A 24796-nucleotide genomic window follows, 5' to 3' on the forward strand; every position below is an offset into this window, starting at 1 on the left:
ATTATTTGGACTGCAGTTCTTGCCACTGATCAATTGAAATCAGCTAGCAGACGCAGCAGGGCATAATACTCCAGCCGCAAGGGGCACTTTCGAAAGAAATTGACTACCTTCCGCAGCTTACCCGACAGAAACGCAATCCTGATTGGGCTCAATTGCAATCAAAACTGCACCATGTGACAGGGGTATTATGAGCCTTAGCAGTGCCTCAGTGAGAACCTGATGTGGAGATCTCTCTATGCATGTGCATTTGAAAAAGCTGTGCACCACAAGATATCACAGCACATGAACTATACTGGTACACTACTTTGTGAGCTTGCATATTCAAGTGCAGGGGCAGTATTCTCGGTATATCACTTTTGGGGATACTTTAGAATTTCATCTGAATATATATCCCCATCTATCGCCGTCAGCATTGCCTGGCACTGTGGTACGACAGCATGCTCTGCATTGTGCCAGGACCACTGTCGCCTGTAGTCGTTGACGCATCCAGTGCTAGTTATGGGAAGTCATGCACAAATGAAAGCATTGCCTTGAGTGATTGAGAATACGACCCCAGATGTTGAACACATGCGCAGCAGCAAGGAGAACACCGACACAAAGCGGAAAAAAAAAGAAAGATGTTCTTCTTTTAATGACACACGCCTTTGGTTACACAGTTTGGACAAAACGTCTATGTACAAAAAGCTTTCTTACAGCAGCGAGCAACGAGGCCCGCCAAGGAAACCGTGACCAAGCTTTCCCGTTGATGGAGAGATGAAATGACTGTACAGTGTTGGGGTCACATATGCCTATGGTGGCAGCAGAGCCATCACATGCGAGACACCAAATTTTGAAGACGTAAATGAGATGTATTTGTTGCCCTTCCCAGCGAAACCCACTCTGCTGCATGTTTGTCACTCTTGCTGCCAGGTGTCCACCAAGATTAAGAAATGCAGACAGATAGTCACAGAAGTGAGGAAAAAAATAAAATGCAGCCTGCTTTTTGGAAAAAGAAAAAAAGGAAAGTAGGCTTGCGTGAATATAAATTTTTGGGTTAAAAGTGAAGTTGAAGCAAATAGCAATAATTTTGAAGTGACCAGTTTGAACAGTTGTGCAATTCGCATAAAACCCTTATCCAAGAGTCATAAGTTGACAAATATATATATATACATATATTGACCCTTTTCGCAGAGCAGTTATATAGAAATGAGATGGCGCTTCCAGTGGCACACTGCATGTGGCCTCAACGACAGCACACGAATCTCAAACCGTTACCGCTTTCACGTTGCCTCTGTGCGATCAGCTGTCAGAAATGCAAATGAGTCTTTGCTAACACACTCTGCTCTAATCATGCTGGATTGAATCATGTGGATTGAAGATGTGTGCAGTAGTCGGCTGCAAAAATAGTGACTGGCATATTAAGGAATGGAATGAACCTGTGTGGTCAAATTCAAAGACCGCTGCTGTGTCTATCCGTACATGTAACTGGCTCTTCCGAAACATACAGCTTTTCTTGAGGTACAGAAATTTGCTCATTTGTCAGTGTTGTATCACTAACCTTCGAAGAAAGTGCTTCAGTCCCAGAACGTTGGCAACAGAGAGTACCGCTCATTAAACAATGACAAGGGGAGTAGTGTCACTTCCTGTGATAGTAACTGTCGTGTGCAGTATCGACACACATCTACCCCAACTGGCGCGGAAACTTACGCCCACTCTATCGTCAATGTGCTGATAAGTGAATGGGCACACACTTGAACATATGCGCACCAGGTATACACAATAAATTATGGACTACACCAATAGCACACGAATCATCGAAGATGAATGTTTTTTGATGGTCCACAAGGGTAAGTAAGCTACTAGCAATAATACATCTTTGCTACAAGGTATAACTATGTACAAAACAGCTACATTTCAAGTTTTGCGCACAGCAAAAACAAATCTATCAGATCTGAGCGCACCTGTGAGTGATTAGCCAGAACATAATGAGACAGTGAACGCATCGAGGAAATCTACTGAGTCAGAAATATGACAAGCTGATGCTTCAAAATATTTGCCATATAAAGAACGAAGAGCAAAACACACTAATCCTTATTCAATTCATGATCAGAAAGTTTGAATAGCTTGGAATAGATGCTTAGCCTCGCTTTTAAGACAAGCCCCATATACGCTGCTCGCGCCGTTTGGACATAGCTTAATCAGCTTCTAAAGCACTTTTGCATGTTCTCTGAAGCTGCGGCCAAAGTTTCATGTCATCCACCCAGTCACCGTCTACGATATCTCCCAAACCGAAGGTTTGCCAAGCCGCACCGGTGTCATACACACCCATTGTAAACATGGAGGCAGTTGAGGCAAGCAATGGATGTGTCACCATGTGATCAAACATGGCAGTGCCCACAGGATTGCTGCGAGAAGGGTCAATATATATATATATATATATATATATATATATCTATATATAAATGAGGTATTTGCAAGGATGATATCTCTGGGATCAATCTTTTGAGTGCTGTTATTCGGATATTTTTATGCAAAGATTGAGAAATGCAATGCCAGCAGTACAGAGAATTCGTTTACGAACTTTTGCTCAGTGTTCAGCCTATTTGAAATTTGACGACTGTTAAGGCGGCAGGAGAGGTTCATGTTCGCTTGCCACTGGCAGTTTAGGCAGTGTTGTGCAAATTCAGCTCGCTGCTGTCTGACCACATGTGAGGTTGGCCCGATCAACAACCAGCCACCCAATGAGCGGTAGGTAAACTTCTTGCAACAATTTGCTGCTTGCCAACAAGCAGGGCAACGGGTTATTTTTGAAACGACTGCACTGTCTCAGCTGTTAGGCCTAACCAGTACTGCTTCGCTGGTCATCAGGAACCAAAGTTATGGTTTGGTACCAAGTCGACTCAGACCTATTTGCAGCAGCTGTGTGACTCTCAGAAAGCTGAGAAAACACCTCAATGACGAAAGCAAGAGCATAACCTTGATGGCGGCAACATCTTTCACAGACAATTTTTCCGACATGATGGCATGTGCGAATCGTGTTCCAAAAATTTATGTGCAGCGTGTTAAACTTCAGCCACACTCACTCACTGCTGTACATTAGTCCAACAGAGAAGGTGGCAGAGCCGCAAGCATGCTTGAATAACCTAGCAGGTTTAAGAAATCGGTCAGCGACTGTAAACGAATTCTTTGTCTTTGGCTTGTCTTGGCTATAAGCCATGTTAATGCCAATGCAATTTGCAGAAAGGCTGAATGACCATACATTAAACTTCATATAAGTGGTGTACAAAACTCTTTAATGCGTATCCGGCTGCCGCAATCACTTTTGCTGCATGCAACCAGCAAATGCATAGCCTTCGAGATCTGCATTTGTTATCCACGGGGCGAATGGCACTTGGGCATTAATTCGGACACCACCTATTAATTCGTTTCGAATACATTGAAAATTTTAAACACTGAAATCAAAATCGAAGCCAATATCGAATAGCACAATATACGATCAATTATTTGAAAATATCAGATATTCACACAAGCCTAAGAGAAAGCTTGGCAATTACACCAAATTCAGCAGGTCAGCAACACAAGGAGCGGAAAGAGAATTTATCACGCTTGGCAGAACTTGTTTTGTGACCTGCTGAATTGGCACATTACCCAGTATCAGCAACACACACATACCCAAGTCGTGTCCCTGTGCACGAGTTACCCAAAGCCCTGCGACACTCAATAAACTGTTTCTCACTGCCGTGCACTCTACAGGCTGCTGTTGGTGCTGCAGCGACATGCAGAAGGGCTTGCGATGACGCTGCTGTCAAAAAATGGCATGCGAGAAACCATTAACCACTGCAGCAGCACCAGCAACCTGTGACTGGGACCAGACACACAAACAGCAACATATTGCATCTAATAAAAAAAGATATATGTAGGCATAACTTAAGATGGTATGTACAAAATATGCAGGCATTTATTAAAACGGCACAGCATGCCTGGCCACAAAGTTTTTTGGAATGTGGCGGTTGCTTTTAAAAAAGCTGAACTCTTTCCCCACTTAAGCATACACCAAGATGCAGTATCCGGGTCCCTCTGTGACTTACAAAACATGGAGATGACGAACATGTGTGCTGCGATTGTCGTCTGTTTCACGTTCTCTTCCTTTTCTCTTACTGACCGAGTAGGCAGCCCAAATTACCACTGACTTGTCTATGCAGTAACTTCTGCCGTATTATCAATGCTATAAATTAGGGGCGTGCAAATATCAAAATTTTCGAACATGAATGCAATACGAATATTAGCATCGAATATTGAATGACAATATGCATATGCATTTATTAGCAAGTTGGTTTACCTTAACAAGTTCGAACAGTGCAATTACATTGTCATTGGTAAAAAAATTGAACTATTAAGCTGTTATACTGAAGGATTGTGTATTTGGCTCATGTTAGCTTTGCAAAATTGAATAACTTCTGCTAGTTGTCTGTTCTCACCAACCTGTGCCTAATTTGCTGTCAAGCAATAGGCTCAGGATTGGGGATCGAACCTGCAAAATAGTGCACCCTCACTGTTCACAAAGCCGTGGCCCTTGCTACTGAGAGGCTGGCTGTTCTACAAAGCTTAGATGTCAAGTGGCTAAGCGTGCTTTACAGGCAAAATTTTGCCAGCAGCACGAAATTATTGCAAAATTCAGCAAAAATCAGACACACTTTCTTAGATTAGATACAAATGCATGCTAAGAACCATGTTTGCTCTCGCATGGCCAGCAATACATTAGATTTGTTTTCGAATATTCGTACACAATCCTATATTAGAAAATTTTCGAATACCTTGTTTTTGAATTGAATATTAAAGATATAATATTCGATAATATTCGAATACTTGCACACCCCTACTATAAATATAAAGTAACTAAGTTTTTTTTTCAGTGTTCTGCATTCCAAAAATTTTTGTGGGAAGGCATACGCCAACAGAAGCACAAATGAGGCACACACAAACGCAACTGCAGGCATAACACTCTGGCAGCACAATTTCATGGGTTTTTCTATTCCTTTGTTCTAGAATCCTGGGTCATCATGATAAAACAGAAAGGAGAATGAATTTTAAAAGTGTAATATTTGCTCAATATGCATCAACAACATGCACTACAGCATGGTAAAAATATTTTGTGCTTTAAACAGCAGTAAAAATAAAAGTTGCCAGCTGACAATGTATGTGTTGGCTTCATACCTACACATGGCTCAACATTTTTTAAGTAGCAACATACAAGCTGTGGTGTATGCATGCTGAACCTCCCTCTCCGGACAATGTTTGCAAGAGTGAGAGGATTTATTAAACACCTGTGCTTTTATTTTTCTCCAGACTGCTTCACATCACATATTGGTTGCAACATCTAACCTGCTGGAAATCGACATCATGCAGCAAGATTAAATGTTTGTGATGGTAAAGCCATGAAGTCTCTCGTTATTTTTTAAGCTTAACCTCTAAAACAACAGATCCCTGCAAAATTACTTGAATGCATTTCGCAAAATTCCTTCTCACTACAGGTCACGTAGTTCCCCCACATGTGATTTCCCATACAACCAGTTGAGCAATCACTTCTTCCTACAAAATATGCTACGCAGAAACGCCATTCTCCGTATGGCATTTCTTGCAGCTAGCCCTGACCACAGTGTACCATGAAAGTTAGACCAAAAGGATAGCAGCCAGGGGTTAACATCCACCTGTGCCACGGATGCTATCTGCACACTGCCTTACAAGGCCACGAGTCTTAGCCTTTTTGTCAACCAGTTTTTCCTTACTCGGGCAGCGCTACAGGCATCGAAGCACCACCAATGATAAAGAATCGGCAGTTCCCACGTTACCTCTTCAGAAGTGGTGCAGGGTGACGAGAGTGAGTCACTGTGCCTAAACACCACTGCTACCTCGCAAAGTATGAAACAACTTCATGCAGCAGAAAGGTCATAACTGCATGTTGCACGAGAATGCAGAAGGATCACACCAGATCATACTGCAGTGGAATCAATGAACTTTCAGCTGTGCCTCAATAAATACCCTACAAGTTCAGCATGCAAAAGAAACTGGGTGATACAGTGACTTGCAACAGCAGTCACTCACCCCTGCACATGCTGCCGCGGACCAGAGGCAGCTGTACTACAGAGCACCACAGACACAGTACCACAATGTCTGGATTTAAAGCCAAGCAGGCATTTGAAAACACAATTTTGGCTAGTCTCCTCTTCAATTGCTCCCACCAATGGCATGCACCTTCATAGAAGAACAGAAATTAAATGGTAGCTGTAAACGTGAACTACAAAAGAGCACTGCCCTGCAGTAGGACCGTCAACAGGCGAGCTAGTAAGATGTCATAATTGAAAAAAAAAAAGAAAGAGCATTGCCATACATTTCTAGCTTGCTACTTGCCAGACTTGGAAACACAGCACACAAGAGGCCTATGCAAAACACGTGTGGAACAACATTATGCTCTTCCGGTGGTTCTTTGGAGTCCTCTGATTGGAAACAAACACACAAAACCATTGCTACACCAGTACATTCAGAATTGGCCAGAGTTGTCCACAACCTGCTTGTTCACTACTGAATTTGCAATGTGCGCAGTAGACATCAGAACAACCTCTTGGTAGGTGCAGCTTGATGCCTTGGAATGCAACAGTTAGCAAGGACGTGTTTTAAGCTTTATTGAAAAGTTAAAAGCAATATCTTGCACCATGCAGAAAATGCTTGTTGAGCATAATGCGCATGGGGACTAGCACTAAGAACTGTTTTCGTTTATTCCCCGTTCTTCCATTTGCCAATACTAAAAGCCAAGAAAAACTAGACTCGCATGGCTCACAGCCTAACAGGAAAACAATATTAATTTTGAGAAGCACTGCAGCTGCCACGGCTTGCATGCGGCAACAGTTGAGCTCGGCACACACAGCGTCATCTTTTTTTACTCCCTGTAAAAAGCACACAGACTCAAGAACACCTGCCTTCGATACCGTTTACAATACCCTCTTCGATTTCTCTGCACAACTGCAGAGTAGCCCACGTCTCAAGGGAAGACAACCGCCAGGCGACAGCGAGGCAGGCTGACAGACCGCATTTCTAGGCACTCCACCTTGTCGAAGCACTTACTGCAAGTGTGCCAAAATGCTCAGACAGTGAGGGAGCTCACAGCGAGTCGGCACACAAAATGTGCATGCCAAATGCAGTCCTCGACTCTCTCAATCCACACGAGTGCACGCACCACACTTCAGCTTTGCATCTGGACCCCCCGCCCACGCATACGCACACACTCACACACACACACAAGGGAAGGGCCAGCCAGCCAACCATACGCAGAAGACACCGCTGCTCCACAATGTTCACAGTCGGTGAGAAAAATCTAAAATGAATGCACGTGCACCACACGGCGACGCAAGAGAAAGGTGCACTCCTGTTGTCACAGTGGAGAACGATGAGTTCTGTCATGCTACTCTTGGGTGATGTACGACACAATGTCTGTTACGCTCTTCAGCTCGTCTTCTTCTCCGTCACCGGTGTTCCGTTGCCGAAGAATATTGGTAATGGTGAAGCCGCCGTCCTGGCCCTGTGGGGTTGCGCCAGAGGGAGGCGGAGGTCCCGCCCCCCACTGAGGCTGGTCAGGGCCCGGAGGGCCTTCGGAGTAGGAACTGCCTTGGGGTGGTGGCGGCGGCGGGGGATGGTGAGGAGGGGGCGGCCCATAGCCGCCTTCCTCTGGAGGAGGAGGTGGTCCGTAATAGCCGGGTGGCCGATTGTAGTAACCAGGATGCGGGTGTGGGTACCCCGATGGAGGCGGATGGTGATGTGGGTATCGGTAAGGACTGTGTGGGCCCGCAGGAGGGAGTGGCGGAGGCCCTCCACCGTAGTAACCGGGTGGCGGTTGGTAAGTGTCGGGAGGCCGGTACTGGTCCCGATACTGGCCTCCCTCCAGGGGCGTCAGATGGCGACCACGACCGTGAGGCGGCGGCGGCGGTGGGTGTGGAGGAAGCGGAGTGTCGAGGCTGGTGAACTGGGGAGGACTGGGTGACCCACGTGTGTACGGGTCGACTGGAGTCGGTGCAAGTGGCCTCCCATAGGCGCCATCCATGGGCACGCAGTCGCCGTACGGGTCCTGTGGCCCATACGGTGGCCTGGGACCCATGTAAGGGTACGGTGGCCGAACCGATGGATAGTGGCCTGGTGGTGGCGCGATTCCCCTGCTACTGCCTGTGGGCGGGACTGGATGTGGCAGTGGTTCTTCCGGAAACCCTTTCTCCTCCAGGTCTTCCTCTTCAGGTGGAAAGCCCTTGTTAGAGTCTTCCTCCTCTTCGTCTTCTGGGAAGCCCTTCTCCTCACCGGCTACTCGCATGGGGGAAGAGGAAACACTGCGGGAGGCTTCTGGAACTGTTAGAAGGTGTCGACCCAAGTTGGGGGAGCCTTGTCTCATAGCCGCCACTGGCCTGCTGTTTGTGTCAACAGGAGGGGCACTGTCCTGGGGAGGATTAGGCTGTAAAGGTACAGGATGCTCCAGAGCAGGGTGTTTCGCGGCAGCAGCCTCTGTACAGGCTACAGCAGGCTTTTTCACATCAGCTGCCTCTGCATTGCTAGGCGTTTGTTGCTGTGGCTCTTTGCTGCCAGCGGTGGCCGCCTTTGGATCCGCTGCTTCCTTGGCCTTCTCCCCTTCATCACTTTCGTCGTCTGACCGAATAATGCGACGGTTCTTGGCAAACTTCCTTTCTCCATCATCGGAGGGGGCGTCACTGCTCTCGTTTTCGTCTTCTTCCTCGCTCTCGGTCTCGTCAGTCTCTTCATCCTCCGAGCTGCTCTGCAGCTGCTTCTTTGACTTCTGTAGTGCCGGCTTCTCCTTTTCAGATTTGCTGGTCTCCTTCTGCGACTTCAAGGCCTTCTTCTTCGTCTTCTTCTTCTCGGTGCTGCTGTCATCTTCCTCGCTGGGGCCTTCTTCTTCCTCCTCGGAGGAACGTGGTTGACGCTTGGCTGCCTTGCGCCTGCGATTGTCGTCGGAGCTCTCTTCCACGGTGAACTCGGCGTCTTCCTCCTCGGATGTGGAGCTGGCTCGCCAGGTGCGCCTGCCCTTGCCTTTCCGCTTTTTGCCGCAGCGCCACTCCTTGTCACTCTCAGAGCTGCTTCTGGCCTGGCGTCGCCTGGAACTGAAGCGATGAAAATGCATCAGGCAAGTGGTGCGTGCTCCTTGCGAACACCAACACTGTTATACTCCACAAACATCTTTGCAAAAAGTAAATAAGTAATAATAATAATAACAGAAAGGGCAGATACCAGATGCTGCACATATACTCAGAAATCATGGCAGCTTTTGAGGAAAAAGTTTAAGGGTTTTCAATGACTTAGAAGGCCCCGAGAAAGCATTGCAAGTAGGAGTGTGCGAATACTGAATACAGTAAAAGCTTGTTAATTCACAAGTCGTTAATTCGAAATTTCGGATAATTCGAAGTAGCTGCTGCGGTCCATCCAGCAATATTTTGAAAGCAATGTGTAACACATCTTGCTAATTCACACTAAAATCCGCACCGCCACTGATAATTCAAACTCTGTGCCATTGCCAATGGGGTGATTGCTAGTGCGCGGGAGCATGTTGGTGATGCTGGTTTCGCTGCGCGGGCTGTGCAGCTTTGCTTTTTCCATCTGCAGCCCCTTCTTCAGGCCAAACCAAAGAGAGATGCGTTTGTGCCTGGCCAGGCATGGCCAGGCGCAAACGCTGCAGGTCTCCTCTCTCCCGTGAGGTTCCGTATGAAGCTCAAGGATGATAAAATCTCTGCCGTGTGCCGTATTTGCGAGCGAAAGGGTGCGAGGGTGAGCCGGAAAATGTGGCCATATCTCACGTGCATGAGTGAAGAAGGCAGGGCGGTTGCACGCCCTCTTCTGTGCACGAGGCACGGGGATGTTCTTCTCCGGTGGCTGCTGCTGCTTACGGCGCAGCCATGCGGGCACCGTATCATGAAAGCGATCTGCGACATGGCCAAAGCGTGCGCCTGTGTGGGCCTCATCTTCAAAGCGATCTGCAATGTTTGCAGAGCGCCTATAGCATCGGTAGCTTTGTACGCGATGTGCTTTCTACGTTTCGTTCGCGCTGAAGCGAGAGCTGTACGAAGGTCGATTCTATCGCTGCTGCTGCCACGATTCCTCACTCCAGCGTTTTTCAGCGAGTTTCTGCGGTCATCGAGTGAAATGTGTTCGTGTTACCTGTTTGAGTGTGACACTGTATGCTGAAAAGCGTCTACGCAGTCAGCACTCGCTGCGGAAGATCGGAAGTTCGATGCTCGTGCAAGATGCATAATGTGCTCCCGCGCACCGAACATCTTCACTGTCTTGGGCTTTGCCGGCATCGCGTGCAGCAAAGAACTAGCGAAAAAAAAAAGAAAGCTGAGAAAATAATCTAAAGGATAGCGCAAGGCAATGAGCAGCTCGCAAGCTCATGTTGAGGCGGACGGAGCAAGGGGCAACAATGACGCGAGCGTGGCGGGCGCGGCATCAAAGGGAGCAGCCGCCGCCGCCCGCGCAGCAGCCAATGGCAGGCGCGCTTTAGCCCGTGGGATTTGAACGCGCTGGATGGATGGATGGATGGATGTGGATGGATGTTATGAGCGTCCCCTTTGGAACGGGGCGGTGAGTCGTAAATTGTTTCTTTCCTGATTTTGTTTTTTCCTGTTAAGTAGTTACTCATGGCGGGTTCCCTTTCCATTGCTGCCACCCATGAGATTATTTCAGCCTCTCTGACTTTCCGCTTGACCGTCTTTGTTGCTGTGTTGCTCACCCTACAGGCCACATACATGCTGGTAAGCTTCCTAGTTTTTTTCCTCCACTGTGAATCAATGTTTTTGCTGTACAGATACCTGAACACTCTCCCAGCTCATTTACTTTCTTCCATATTCCTGAGCCATTCTTCATACTCAATATTACTGCGAGCTTCCCTCACTTCAAAACTAGTCCAGCCCGTATCACCCTGCAAAGCTTCATTTGTAGTCTTCGCGTGAGCGCCCAATGCGAGGCGACCCACTGACCTTTGGTTCCAGTCGAGTCCTGATTGTACCCCTGATTTATAGCAAACAACCGCATTTCCAAAAGTAAGTCCTGGAACCACTACACCTTTCCACATACCTCGGAGCACCTCTTACCTATTGTATCCCCATATCGCTCTGTGCTTCATTATGGCTGCATTTCTCTTCCCCTTTACTGTTATGATTTTTTCCTGTGTTTCCTTATATCTATTGCCTTCGTTTATTCATACACCAAGGTATTTATATTCTGTTACCCGAGGTATTTCTTGGCCCTATATCTCCACTGTCTGTTCACTGTTTTCATTGAATACCATAACACCTGATTTTCTAACACTAAATTTCAAACCTAAATTGTTGCCTTCCTGTCCACAGATATTAGCCACACGTTGCAAATAACTTTGCTTGTCAACTAGCAACACAATGTTGTTCGCATAATATAAACCTGGGAGTTGCTGCTCTACGACTGTACCCGCCTGTTTGTATGAGAGATTAAACCCGATATTACTTCCTTCTAGCACTCTCTCCATCCTCACCACGTACATCATAAACAGCAGCGGGGATAAAGGGCACCCCTGCCTCAGTCCCTTGTTGATATGAACTTTCTCCTCGCTCCTCATCCCTTCCCACCCAACACAAATGGTATTTTCTAGGTAAATCTCTCTCAAAAGCTGTAGACGATCATCCCTTAAGCCTTCCCCTTTCAGAATATCCCACAAAATTTTGCGGTCTACGTTGTCGTAGGCTTCTGTAATGTCTAAAAAGGCCACATACAACGGTCTGCTTTCTGCTTTTGATATTTCAATACACTGAGTAAGAACAAACAAGTTATCATCCAAACGCCTACCTATTCTAAAGCCATTCTAAAGCTCTCCCAAAATGCCATTATTCTCTGCCCATGCTTGAAGCTTTAATCTGATTGCCTGCATTGCTATCCTGTATATTACCGATGTAATGGTAAAGGGTCTATACAAGTGAATTCTATCTTTCTCTCCCTTGCCTTTATAAATTAAATTCATTCTACTTTGTCGCCAACCGTCTGGCATTTGTGTATCTTTTCAAGTTTGTTCCACTGCTTTGACCAGAGCTTCCTTACTTATTGGTCCTAGTTCATTTATCAGCCTAACGGGAACCTCGTCTAGCCCTGTGGCTGTGTGCTGCTCCGGCCAATCAGTGCTTCGCATCGCATCGCGGGAAAACGCCAATAGTGCCTCACCCGCGCTGACAATGCCATTTTGCAAGGCGGCAAAACAGAGACAAAGAATTCACGGTCAAAAAGACACCAAGATGGCGCGGGCAGGCCGTGTGGGCCGGGAATGGCGCGCGCACGAAGTTTGACTTCATTTCGGCATTTGCGCGTGTTTTGTGGGCCACGGTGGCCTCAAAAGTAGTGTTTTTTTTTTACTTTGTGGTTGAATCGGGTGCTGATAATTACAGAACAGGTAGTTTATGAGACTGTGATGTGTGTGGTGCGTGACATGGTGCGGTGGTCGGGACGGACAGAAGCAGACGACAAGGAGTGTGTGCGCCGAAGTGAATTTCGTGCTGGAGGAAAACGACGACGCCAAAGAGCGTCCGGCACGTGAACGCGTGGCGCAAGAAAAGAAAACAAGACTAAAATGCCAACCAATTAGGAAAGACCACGGGGCGTCAGGCAGCCAATCGGAGAATGACTAATCGGCCAGAGCGTAAGAAAAAGCGAAGCGCGCTGGCAGAAGGGGGAGACACCGGGAGAGTTCCAGGAAGTGACACCAGGAGAAGGTAGGCCACCAGACCGGGAGTTGAAGACGGGCCGTCGGGTTTCGGACTCGAGCCACCAGGACTTCACCCGACCGGGGCCTCCTGCCAACCCGTTCCTGTGCGTTGCCAGTCTACCCGAGCGTGCCGCCAGCTGCCCAAGGCTGGCGAGCTTCTGCGCCCGTGGGCAAGACGAGAGCAGTCGGGCTACGGGCCCGAGCTCTACACCCAGCTGGCTGGCCAGAACGCCGCCGCCGTCTGCTCGTGCGGTCAAGCCGCCTGTCTTCTATCTCCAAGCCAGAGCTAGGGCGCTCCTGTCGCCCGGTCAACCATCCTATACCCCGACCTTTGGTGAGACCGGCGCAACTCCTTTCATCAACTTGTCGCCACGTCTCTGCGTCGAGACTGTTATGCGTCCCTGCCATCGTGGCAAGCCCGGACACGCACACTAGTTAACGTCATACTAGCCCCAAGTGTGTTTCTTACTGCCGTGATGTCTGTTTGAGTGTTTATTTTATGCTTTCTATTTCCTTCTATTTGTTTTAAGCCTCTTTTACGTTTCATTAAAAGTTTGTGTGTGTTTTCAAAACCAATGGATTTGTCCTCAATTGGGTTCTCGGAGGCTCCGCCTAAGAGAACCGTCAGAACCTTTGAACACAAGAACCTTGCATCACAGAGACATAAACCCAAAAATATGGTTTTTCAAAAATAGACTTTTTTGCGATATTTCGGTTTTCGAGGGCTGCATCCCCCTTTAAGGAGCTTTTACTGTAGTACATTTCAAATTGTATCAAGAAAAAAAATAAAAAGCCAAATATCGAATCGAATATCAAATACCAGGAAATTTAACACAAGCCTTAAAGCCTTAACCTTCAAAATTTTTTTGCAAAACACACGGTGCTGCAAAGTGCTCAGAAGGCTAATCACATTACTTTAAGGTGCAGTAAAGTTAAATATCAGGTCCAGCTAAAGTAACAGATTAATGCTTGAGAATGTCTAAGGCATCAATATGATTGTGAACAGAGCTTTAGTAATCTAGAAATTTGAGTAAATGCTGGACAGGACTTGAGACTCCCCTGAGCACTCTTCATAGGCACTCTTCATTATAATTCTGTCACTAGTACTCAAACTTATAATAAAAACATCATTGCATTGCATTATAACATGGAAGAAAATACTACTTGTCGAGTTCCATTCGACTCGGCATTCGGAACTGTTCCGCATGGTTTGACCGCGGTCGGCACCCAAGGCAAAGAGTTCTCAAATCAGGAGGCTCAGGACAAGTTGGTGTGAACTCCCCTCTCCATCCTTTCTTCCATGTCCATTTGCCATATGTGTAAAGGCATCTGCAGCCATGGGTCAGTACGCTGTCACATGATATTTTCGAACCCAGCATGCAAATTCAATGCTAGTTCTGCGATGGGTCGCTCAAAGCTACGAAAAGAGAGCGTTGTGTGCGAGCCTACGACTGCTGTTCAGAACAAGGGGCCACCTTGGCGCTCTTTGGCCATACCTGGCCCTTGTGCCATTAAACAACACACATTCATTCAACAAGGGGCCACCACGCGGTATTTTGCAATGATGGCGGCCATGAACAACAGTCATACTGTGCACCCACTTTTGTTGGCGAGGCGGTTTGCCAGCTTTCTGAGAGTCATGCAATCGCTGTGACTAGATCTGCTTTGATTCAGTATGAAACCGCAACTTCCGTTGCTGACACCTGACGACGGCATAAGCCCAGCGGGTTAGACAGTGTGGCCAATGGTGCAAACGATGAAAATTCGCCACCGAAAATGGGCCACAATGCGTCGCAGAAAGCTTGTCACTAATATGTTTCTATCAGTGGCTCTTCAGTGAATGGCCACAAAATTGTGCATACAGATTAGACTGAAGGCTGCTGAAGCGGCATTCACGAGCCAAGTTTGTCTGTGTGCTCACATGAGGGTGCAAAGCTTCGAACTGCACGAATGTGCATTGCATATCCAATAGGATCAGTGTGCCTTTTGGTACCTAATTGGCCCGATCTTCACAAATGCTTCCGTGCTTTCCACAAGCGCGGATTTCATTGTTCCCTCTGCTCGTGTAACGTTAATTGTTTTGATCGGCCCAGCTGACCTGGTCGAACTTTGTACCGACAGAGACTGTGCGCCGTGAAACACTGAATGCGAGCAGGCGTCAACCATGGCCGAGTCATTCACCAATGGTGCCAAATATGAGAAAAATTTAGTAATAGATATTTGATTTGCAAACCAAATAATTTGAATGTTCACTATTCGATTTGAAATCTAATATTCGAATATTCGCACACCCCTAATTTCAAGAATTTAGAGCACCATGATGCCGACAGCTTGGAAACAAAACACTGCCTTAAACAAGAAGAAAATGCTTTTTCACTGCACACAGAATGAAAAAAAAAAAGAAGGCGCTTGCTAAGCCTTTTTTGCAAAATTTTCGCTACACTTTCGTTATACCAGTCAACACAAAAAAGATGGCTCCTTACTGCAGAGATGCTAATCTTATTAGATTAGCTTGCCTCTTGGCTTGCATAAATGTTGCAGTCAAGACACTCAAATGAAGTCCACCAAGCTCAGCCGAAAGCACAATCCACAAACTTTTAAACACTCTGCAAAACCTAAAAGGTCTTCAAGGCCTCCCCTAAAATTGAAATAATGATGAACTAAACTGAACAGAAAATGGCAGTTCCACTTTCAAGGGTTTCCAAAAGTGTCTAGGACCACCACGAAGCCTGCACGTTATTATGTGTGTGGTGCATCCGGACAGTGAGTGCTCTTCTTCTCTGTCAACAGTTGTGCTTTCGGACCATGATTATTCTACCCCATTCCAAAACATGGCAGTCTAGCCATGTTATACACACCATCCTGAAAGTGGTTTCATCAAACGTTTGAATTGACCAATGTGTTTGAGAATTACGGGTATCTTGTGAGATTTATAATCACACTAAATGAACTGATGCTGACCTAACAGAGAACAGGTCTGCTGCATAGGTTGAGTGATAAAGTATCAGTGAGTCTTAGAGAAATAAGACACTACCCACCATAGTAACATGAAGTAAGAACCACCACATAAATAAGCTCCTACTACTTTTACTTACGTGGGCACTTGCTCAACACCTGAAACACAACCGCAATGCATGAGCACAGAGGCTTATCATTTTCACTAAGGGGCAACGGTAAGAAAGTGTTCCATCTACGAACATTCATAACAGTGTCATACGGAAAAGCTTATCGTCATTTTACAGGTATGCATTTAATCCAAATGTTACATGACAATGTTTTGTGCCAGTAGCATACAATAACAACAATTATGGTCACAATTTTAATATTCATAAATCTAAATCCAAATCTGCATACTTTAACATATGCTTGTGTTAGGGCCACACACTTTTTTTCATCAACTTAGGTTTGAATTTCTAAAGTGAGGCCTACATATGAGCTAAAGGTAACTAAACGTACATGTGCTTCGAAATGCAGATGTGCTTGCTGCCATATGCGATGATCTTGCGAAGCCTTTATTTTAATCTTGTAAAGTCCAAACAGGCTTTGGGTATTAGAAACACAAGGAAAATTATAGCTTATAGACTTTTGTTTCTGGTCATTAAGAGTACACTTGTGCAACAAGAATAAAATGCTATTTGAGTAATAACTTAATTAGCATAGTAATTAATTAATTAGCAGTTGTTTTTCTGTACTATCCACAACTGGAAACCTGCTCCAGCGTAACAAAAACACCACTACAGGGTATGCATTAGGATTTCTGCGCTTAAATCATAATTTTGAGGGAGGCATCAAAATGGTGCAGCATACAGTGTGACAAGTGGGGCATGGCAGGGTTAACAGGAAACGAATGCACTGATAAGCAGTTACCCAACAGTAGTACCGTCACTCACCTGCTCTTCTTTATGGGGGGAGCCTCTTCGTCATCAGACGATAGCTCCCGGTAGTTGACTTGCTTGGTAGCTGCACGTCTGGCACCGTAGCCACCATCACTGTCCGACTCGTAGTCGTCGTCCATTACTGAAAACGGGAAAATGAAGAAATAAATTGTGCAGAAACCATCGATGATCACTGTCAATGTAGGCAAACAGCGAAGTGTTTTTACAAAGCTACTCGCTTTATTAAAATAATAATGGACTCGTAGGTGCACATTCGTTGCAGTGAGGACATTTACATAGTGTTTGTTGTTTCATTCCGTAATTCCGACGAGAACAGAGCCATCAACGAGTACATTTGTAGCAGTAGTAGAGGTGGCTATATATGTGAAGCCAATTCATCGTACGAGCGTTGCCCCCAGCGGTGGAGGCACTGCCATAGAAGGTGACTGCCATCCTCCTTTCCCAAAGCCGCCACAGGGGGAGAGGGCACCGGGAGAGGAGGAAGGCCGTCCTGGCCTCCCCCTCTGAGCCCTTCACCACAGCATCTAAACATCCAGACACCCCAAAGCTATCACGCGACAGCACACAGGTCTCGAAGAGCTATGATAATTGGTGGTTGGCGACTAATGCGTCCTCCAACTCACTTGCGTGGGAGTATGTGCCCTTTGCGTCAGTGCCTTTGTATCGACGGTGAAAGGCCGACTGCTGACCACGTGACCACGAAAACGGGTGAAGGAGTCAAAGAAAGCTTCTATTGCCTTACAAGTACAGCTAGGTAGTACTAGATATCTGCAGGTGCAATTTCTGGTGCAATCATGTAAATGTGGTAATTAATAAGTGCTTTATCGCACATGCTGCAATTTACAAATTGTAACCGGTGAATTCACCAGGTACAGCCACTTGGAATGAATTTTCAGGATGCCACCAGTTTCGAGATGGCATTCATTCCATAAGTGTGGCATGAAATACATTGGTGTTTCAGTTATCTTTGTGCTTTAATGCATAAAACGTCACTTTTCTAAAGAGTGCATTTTGACCATGAGGTTGAGGGCGCATATCTCGAAACCAGTGCCGTCTTCGGAACTTGTTCCGAGTGAATATGCCTTGCAAGCTCACCAGCTACCATTCGTAAATGTGCCATAAAGTGATTAGTTAAAAAGTTAATCAGTGAAACTTTGTTATTGGTCATTATGCATTTTGATTTCTTGTGCAAGTAATGCTTGCGTCTTCGAGAAATCCAGCTCAAGGATTAGAATTGTGTGGGTGGCCCCAGGCAATTAAAAAAAATTCTGTAGGGTCTAAAAAAAGAAAAGGAACACCCGTAAGGAAGGGGTTCTATGTCTACAACTTCAAACGGGGTCGTTATTCACCCCGGTGCTGATGAGGCACGTGTTTCCAAGTGTTTATATATGTGACCTGTGTTGTGTGTGCCAAAAGGAAAGAGGCACAGCAGCTCACATCCTTTGGGACTGTGCTAAAGATCCGTACGAAGTTGCAACGAAAGCAACGATCCCGCCGTGGCTCGAGGCCGCAACAAGGTGCTATGATTAGGATGTCCAAGCCCAGGCCGTCCAGCAGATCTCGGCGGCCCTCGAAAGGCAACAACCGAGCGAAACCGGAGGGAGGCTGCCACACCAAAAGAGGAGCAGGCGCGGTCGACCAAAGGAAGTAGCGTGGCCACGGCCGAAGCAGAGGCGCCACACGCCGCGAAGACGTCATAGCCGTGTCACGGTGACCCCTCCCTAACAGGGGAGGGCTAACCGTTCTGCAGGCATCCATAACAAAGTTTCTTCACTCACTCACACCTGGTACCGGAGGCTCAAGACAAAAAGCAAGCTTATTTGGCTTGCAGTGAAGAGCTGTGCGGCGGATGAACCTTCACTGCTCACTTATCACAGGCCTGCAATTGAGACACGCAGCTTAGACGCTCGTGAAGGGCTGTGCAATTCTGAGCAACGACAGTGAGTCCAAGGAAAGTAAGAAAACACACATATTCGTGGCAAAGAGAAAACTGCATCCATTTCAAAAGTGGACCTGGACAGCGATGCACTTTACGTTATGTGTCAATGTAGCTTTATTGATGTTCGCATGACTGCAAACTTTTGCTGTGAGAGTACCACATTCAGGTCACATCTCACACAACTGACGTTCATTTCGCAAAGCAATGCATAATGCCCAGGACTGCTCAGCAAAGTGCTACCCCACACGTTTCCCACAGACCGGCAAGACTTGACACAAAAAGAATGACTTGTACGCGACATGATTCAAGCAAATAATGAAGGCCCTACCAGGTTCGTTATCCTGCCCAATTCACTGAAAATTCTCGGCAAGAATAATGTTTTTCTTGTTGCACAGCTTGAATTTCATGTGCTCTCTCCGAAACCCCCCCATGCAAAATACAAGTCAACAACAGCAAGGTCCACGCGATTGGATGCCGAAGCACAAGGACTCACCGAAGTCATCTCGGCGGTAGCCAGAGCGGGTAGTCTTGCCCTTCTTGCGAGCAGGTGCGCCCCCTCCACGACGTCGACGCCTCGAGCCGGCTTGCCAGTCTGAACCTGATGACGGCGGGCCGTCGCTCATCACGGTCGATGCACTCGCCTCTGACTGGCTTGCACTGAGCATGCGAAAGGTTGGCACAATGTTACCGCTACTGCCTACAAGGGGGCATTTGCAACTCCAGTGGCTGACGTTATTAGAAGTCTACACTGTATACACGTAGTAAAGCTGATAGAAAATGTACGATACTTAGTGAAAATTGGCCACTGCCATGACAAGACTTGTACATGTTTTTTTTTCATCTGCTGTCATGTTTTAGCGTGTGCAGTTTTCGCAACAGGGTTCCTAGTCTGTCTGTCTGCGCAGTTTTCTGCTGTTGCACCTAATGCCCTGCAAATGCATTACAATGAAATGCAGTCGACTTTCATTAATTTAACTCCGTTTAATTATACTTCTCAATTAGTTTGGTTCTGACTGAAGGTCCCAGCTGGTGCCTGTACTTTTGCCAAGACTTTCGACTTTTTAAGACTATGTGCCAAGACTTTCGTTATTTCAATTTTATTGGATTCGGGACCTCAGTTCCAGGTTGATGGAATAGGAGGGCGAGACCTAAAGATTAGCCCTCGTCAGGTAACTTGAACTCAACTGGTTGGCATGTATGCGTCTGACCCAAATGGTGACTCCCAACGGCTGCGGCATCTGCCTTGGTGGCGCCAGGGGAGAATGGATGTGCCAGAGACACGCTTATCTACCACCAAAAAACCCAAATTCCAGGCCCGCTTTTGGCTGACAATAGCAGCACCTAACCGTAAACGACTACAATGATTACTTCATATCAGCACGTACCTTTAAAAGAAAAAAAAAACTATTAAAGGATAAAAATTACTTGCCCATTATGATCAGGTACAAAGCTGAAGCTGCGTTTGCAATGTTGGCAGCAGCCTTTCATCAGAGCCAGTGTCACCTCAAGTCGTCACATAGGTAGCATAGTGCGGCAATGATAATGCACCCCTTTCATTAGAAGAGCTCTTTCATAAAAACAGTTATTTTGCATGTTAAGCTAACAATAGCAATACCGCATCATTTCCTTTTGAAGTGTTGGAGTTTTGTGTAGCATGTCTACCATACAAGTGGTTAGTTCATGCAATGGCTGCACGCTCATTCAAGAAATGCGAAATGCTGTATATGCTCAGAGAGCATATACAGTGCTAAATAGCGGGCACGTCCTGTGCTACCGGGGCTTAGCGGATAGAAGAGAACTAGGAGTCGGATTCCTGATTAATAAGAATATAGCTGGTAACATACAGGAATTCTATAGCATTAACGAGAGGGTGGCAGGTCTTGTTGTGAAACTTAATAAGAGGTACAAAATGAAGATTGTACAGGTCTACGCCCCTACATCCAGTCATGATGACCAGGAAGTCGAAAGCTTCTATGAAGACGTGGAATCGGCGGTGGGGAGAGTGAAAACCAAATACACTATACTAATGGGCGACTTTAATGCCAAGGTAGGCAAGAAGCAGGCTGGAGACAAGGCAGTGGGGGAATATGGCATAGGCACTAGGAATAGCAGGGGAGAGTTATTAGTAGAGTTTGCGGAACAGAATAATATGAGGATAATGAATACCTTCTTCCGCAAGCGGGATAGCCGAAAGTGGACGTGGAGGAGCCCGAACGGCGAGACTAGAAATGAAATAGACTTCATACTCTGCGCTAACCCTGGCATCATACTAGATGTGGACGTGCTCGGCAAGGTGCGCTGCAGTGACCACAGGATGGTAAGAACTCGAATTAGCCTAGACCTGAGGAGGGAACGGAAGAAACTGGTACATAAGAAGCCGATCAATGAGTTAGCGGTAAGAGGGAAAATAGAGGAATTCCAGATCAAGCTACAGAACAGGTATTCAGCTTTAACTCAGGAAGAGGACCTTAGTGTTGAAGCAATGAACGACAATCTTGTGGGCATCATTAAGGAGTGTGCAATGGAAGTCGGTGGTAACTCCGTTAGGCAGGATACCAGCAAACTATCGCAGGAGACGAAAGATCTGATCAAGAAACGCCAATGTATGAAAGCATCTAACCCTACAGCTAGAATAGAACTGGCAGAACTTTCGAAGTTAATCAACAAGCGTAAGACAGCTGACATAAGGAAGTATAATATGGATAGAATTGAACATGCTCTCAGGAGCGGAGGAAGCCTAAAAACAGTGAAGAAGAAACTAGGAATTGGCAAGAATCAGATGTATGCGTTGAGAGACAAAGCCGGCAATATCATTACTAATATGGATGAGATAGTTCAAGTGGCTGAGGAGTTCTATAGAGATTTATACAGTACCAGTGGCACGCCCGACGATAATAGAAGAGAAAATAGTCTAGAGGAATTCGAAATCCCGAAGGTAACGCCGGAAGAAGTAAAGAAAGCCTTAGGAGATATGCAAAGGGGGAAGGCAGCAGGGGAGGATCAGGTAACAGCAGATTTGTTGAAGGATGGTGGACAGATTGTTCTAGAGAAACTGGCCACCCTGTATACGCAATGCCTCATGACCTCGAGCGTACCGGAATCTTGGAAGAACGCTAACATAATCCTAATCCATAAGAAAGGGGACGCCAAAGACTTGAAAAATTATAGACCGATCAGCTTACTGTCCGTTGCCTACAAAGTATTTACTAAGGTAATTGCAAATAGAATCAGGAACACCTTAGACTTCTGTCAACCAAAGGACCAGGCAGGATTCCGTAAAGGCTACTCAACAATAGACCATATTCACACTATCAATCAAGTGATAGAGAAATGTGCAGAATATAACCAACCCTTATATATAGCTTTCATTGATTACGAGAAAGCGTTTGATTCAGTCGAAACCTCAGCAGTCATGGAGGCATTACGGAATCAGGGTGTAGATGAGCCATATGTAAAAATACTGGAAGATATCTATAGCGGCTCCACAGCCACCGTAGTCCTCCATAAAGCAAGCAACAAAATCCCAATAAAGAAAGGCGTCAGGCAGGGAGATACGATATCTCCAATGCTATTCACAGCGTGTTTACAGGAGGTATTCAGAGACCTGGATTGGGAAGAATTGGGGATAAAAGTTAATGGAGAATACCTTAGTAACTTGCGATTCGCTGATGATATTGCCTTGCTTAGTAACTCAGGGGACCAGTTGCAATGCATGCTCACTGACCTGGAGAGGCAAAGCAGAAGAGTGGGTCTAAAAATTAATATGCAGAAAACTAAAGTAATGCTTAACAGTCTCGGGAGAGAACAGCAATTTACAATAGGCAGCGAGGCACTGGAAGTCGTAAGGGAATACATCTACTTAGGGCAGGTAGTGACGGCGGATCCGGATCATGAGACGGAAATAATCAGAAGAATAAGAATGGGCTGGAGTGCGTTTGGCAGGCATTCCCAAATCATGAACAGCAGGTTGCCGTTATCCCTCAAGAGAAAAGTATATAATAGCTGTGTCTTACCAGTACTCACCTACGGGGCAGAAACCTGGAGGCTTACGAAAAGGGTTCTACTCAAATTGAGGACGACACAACGAGCTATGGAAAGAAGAATGATAGGTGTAACGTTAAGGGATAAGAAAAGAGCAGATTGGGTGAGGGAACAAACGGGAGTTAATGACATCTTAGTTGAAATCAAGAAAAAGAAATGGGCATGGGCAGGACATGTAATGAGGAGGAAAGATAACCGATGGTCATTAAGGGTTACGGACTGGATCCCAAGGGAAGGGAAGCGTAGCAGGGGGCGACAGAAAGTCAGGTGGGCGGATGAGATTAAGAAGTTTGCAGGGACGGCATGGCCACAATTAGTACATGACCGGGGTTGTTGGAGAAGTATGGGAGAGGCCTTTGCCCTGCAGTGGGCGTAACCAGGCTGATGATGATGATGATTTCTCAGAGAGCCTATTTTAAGTTTAACTGCACTTCTCCACTTCAATAAAATGTGGATCAGGAGCCCTTTTACAACTAAATATAAACAAGGTATTTGTTTTGGGAATAAAATTGTTTGAACATTCCCTATTAGACTTGTACACTCCAGTATTTGCGTGCACCCACTAATTTACAGCTCGAATTCATCCTCAATTTCCACTGCTCTCATATGCTGCAAGGGGCACTTGTCTGCATGGATGGCTACACTGCAGTGCATGCCTTCCTACACAAGAACCAGCCCACTGGCGCCCACCTGGAGCCCTGGTACTCGTCAGTTTCGTCGTCTCCCTCTTCTTCAGACGTGAAATCGAGGCTGGTGAGCTTGCGGCCTCGCTTCCGTTTCTTGCCCCCCGCGGCTGCGTGCCGTTCCCCGTCCTCGTAGTCTTCGTCGTCTCCGTCCTCATCCTTGCCCTCTTCCTCTTCTTCCTCGTCATCCGGGCCCAGAAGGTTGGACATGTCCTTGCCCCGGCTCACCCCTGGAACCCGTGCCGCTGCGGGAACAAAAGCACAAATGCTACGTCGGTAAAGGAGCTGTTGAGAACATTTATATCATTATAGTCGCTTGTGACTGTGACCGCTGCACCCTCCCACTCGAAATGATGGTGCTACTGACAATGGTTACGGTTGATGTCGCTAACTACTGGTCGACCAAACTTTATTTCAATTAGTATTTTGCTGCTATAAGAAAACTAAAAATGCATATAAGCTATGCATTTGGATTTCGAATGCCACTTCAACAGCCATCAGTCTAACCTGTACACGCCCAATGAGCGACACTTCGTCAGATGTCGGCGACTACAGCTACAGTTTGCTGCTGAATCAACGTACATCTATTCACAGCACCCACATATCTGGAAAGCCAACAAACCACCTTGCCAACGTGGAATGGCGCCAATGTTGTTCACGGCCGCCATCTTTGCGACACACCGTATTGCAGCTTCTCATTCCGATGCTGTTCGTGGACACACATTGGTAATTTTTTTGTAGCTTCGAGCAAGATGAACTTAAGATATACAAGTGGGCATGCAAGTGTCATGTGACTACTAGTGTGCAGACCGCCTGGCTGCAGATGGACATGGAAGATAGAGGGGTGTCTCTCTTTCCTGAAGCTGTTCGTAGACGCACATTGGTCTCTATTTGTAGCTCTGAGCAACCTGTCACAAGACTAGCTTTGCATTTAAAGCGCGAGCGCGGATGTGTCATTAGCTTGTTGCATGCATTTGCGCGGACGGCACATGAACAAGGGTGGGTGGGAGGAGGAGCGAGCGTTGTGCGAGCTTGCCTCGACCTTTCAGATTTCAGAATCTGTGACGGGTGGCAAGTCACGGTGAACATGACAATGAAACAATGCGTACGGCACCTGTTCTTTACTGTCGGCACTGGTCCCGTGATCAAGTCACGTGATGTGCGGTCCTTTTGTATGACGTGCATATTGGCTTTATAAGCCACCTGCCACAAAGTTGGCGCAGCCCTTGTCTATTTTTGGAGACAAACTGAAAGCAATTCTATGCAACAAATAAGAGATTGCTGCAAAACGCAGGTCCACTATTAAACTGAGAACCTCTAGTATTCAGTATAGCAGAATGTCACTAATGCATTAGTTTTATGAGGAAAAAAAAAACACTTGATTCTATTCAACATATTTCACACTGCTAAAATAAAATTTTGAAACTTTCATATCCCATAACTGAGCTATAAGCAGTGCTGGCATACTAATTTGGTAGGGGTGTGCGAA

At 46.3% G+C, this 24796-nt stretch overlaps 1 protein-coding gene across 1 annotated transcript in view; it reads right to left on the reverse strand.

The window, feature by feature from the left end:
- Window positions 1–602: 602 nt before the first annotated feature.
- LOC142572999 (uncharacterized) overlaps window positions 603–24796 on the reverse strand; it is a 76695-nt gene continuing 52501 nt past the window's right edge. Inside the window, exons 13-16 of the mRNA XM_075682485.1 lie at window positions 23315–23552; window positions 19077–19240; window positions 16639–16765; window positions 603–9131 (exon numbers count right to left, since the gene is read on the reverse strand). Coding sequence (XP_075538600.1) covers window positions 7436–9131; window positions 16639–16765; window positions 19077–19240; window positions 23315–23552 — 2225 coding nt within the window. The 3' untranslated portion in view covers window positions 603–7435. The remainder of the gene's footprint in view (window positions 9132–16638; window positions 16766–19076; window positions 19241–23314; window positions 23553–24796) is intronic.

Source organism: Dermacentor variabilis, chromosome 2 (assembly GCF_050947875.1).
Source record: "Dermacentor variabilis isolate Ectoservices chromosome 2, ASM5094787v1, whole genome shotgun sequence".
Classification (NCBI taxonomy): domain Eukaryota; kingdom Metazoa; phylum Arthropoda; class Arachnida; order Ixodida; family Ixodidae; genus Dermacentor; species Dermacentor variabilis.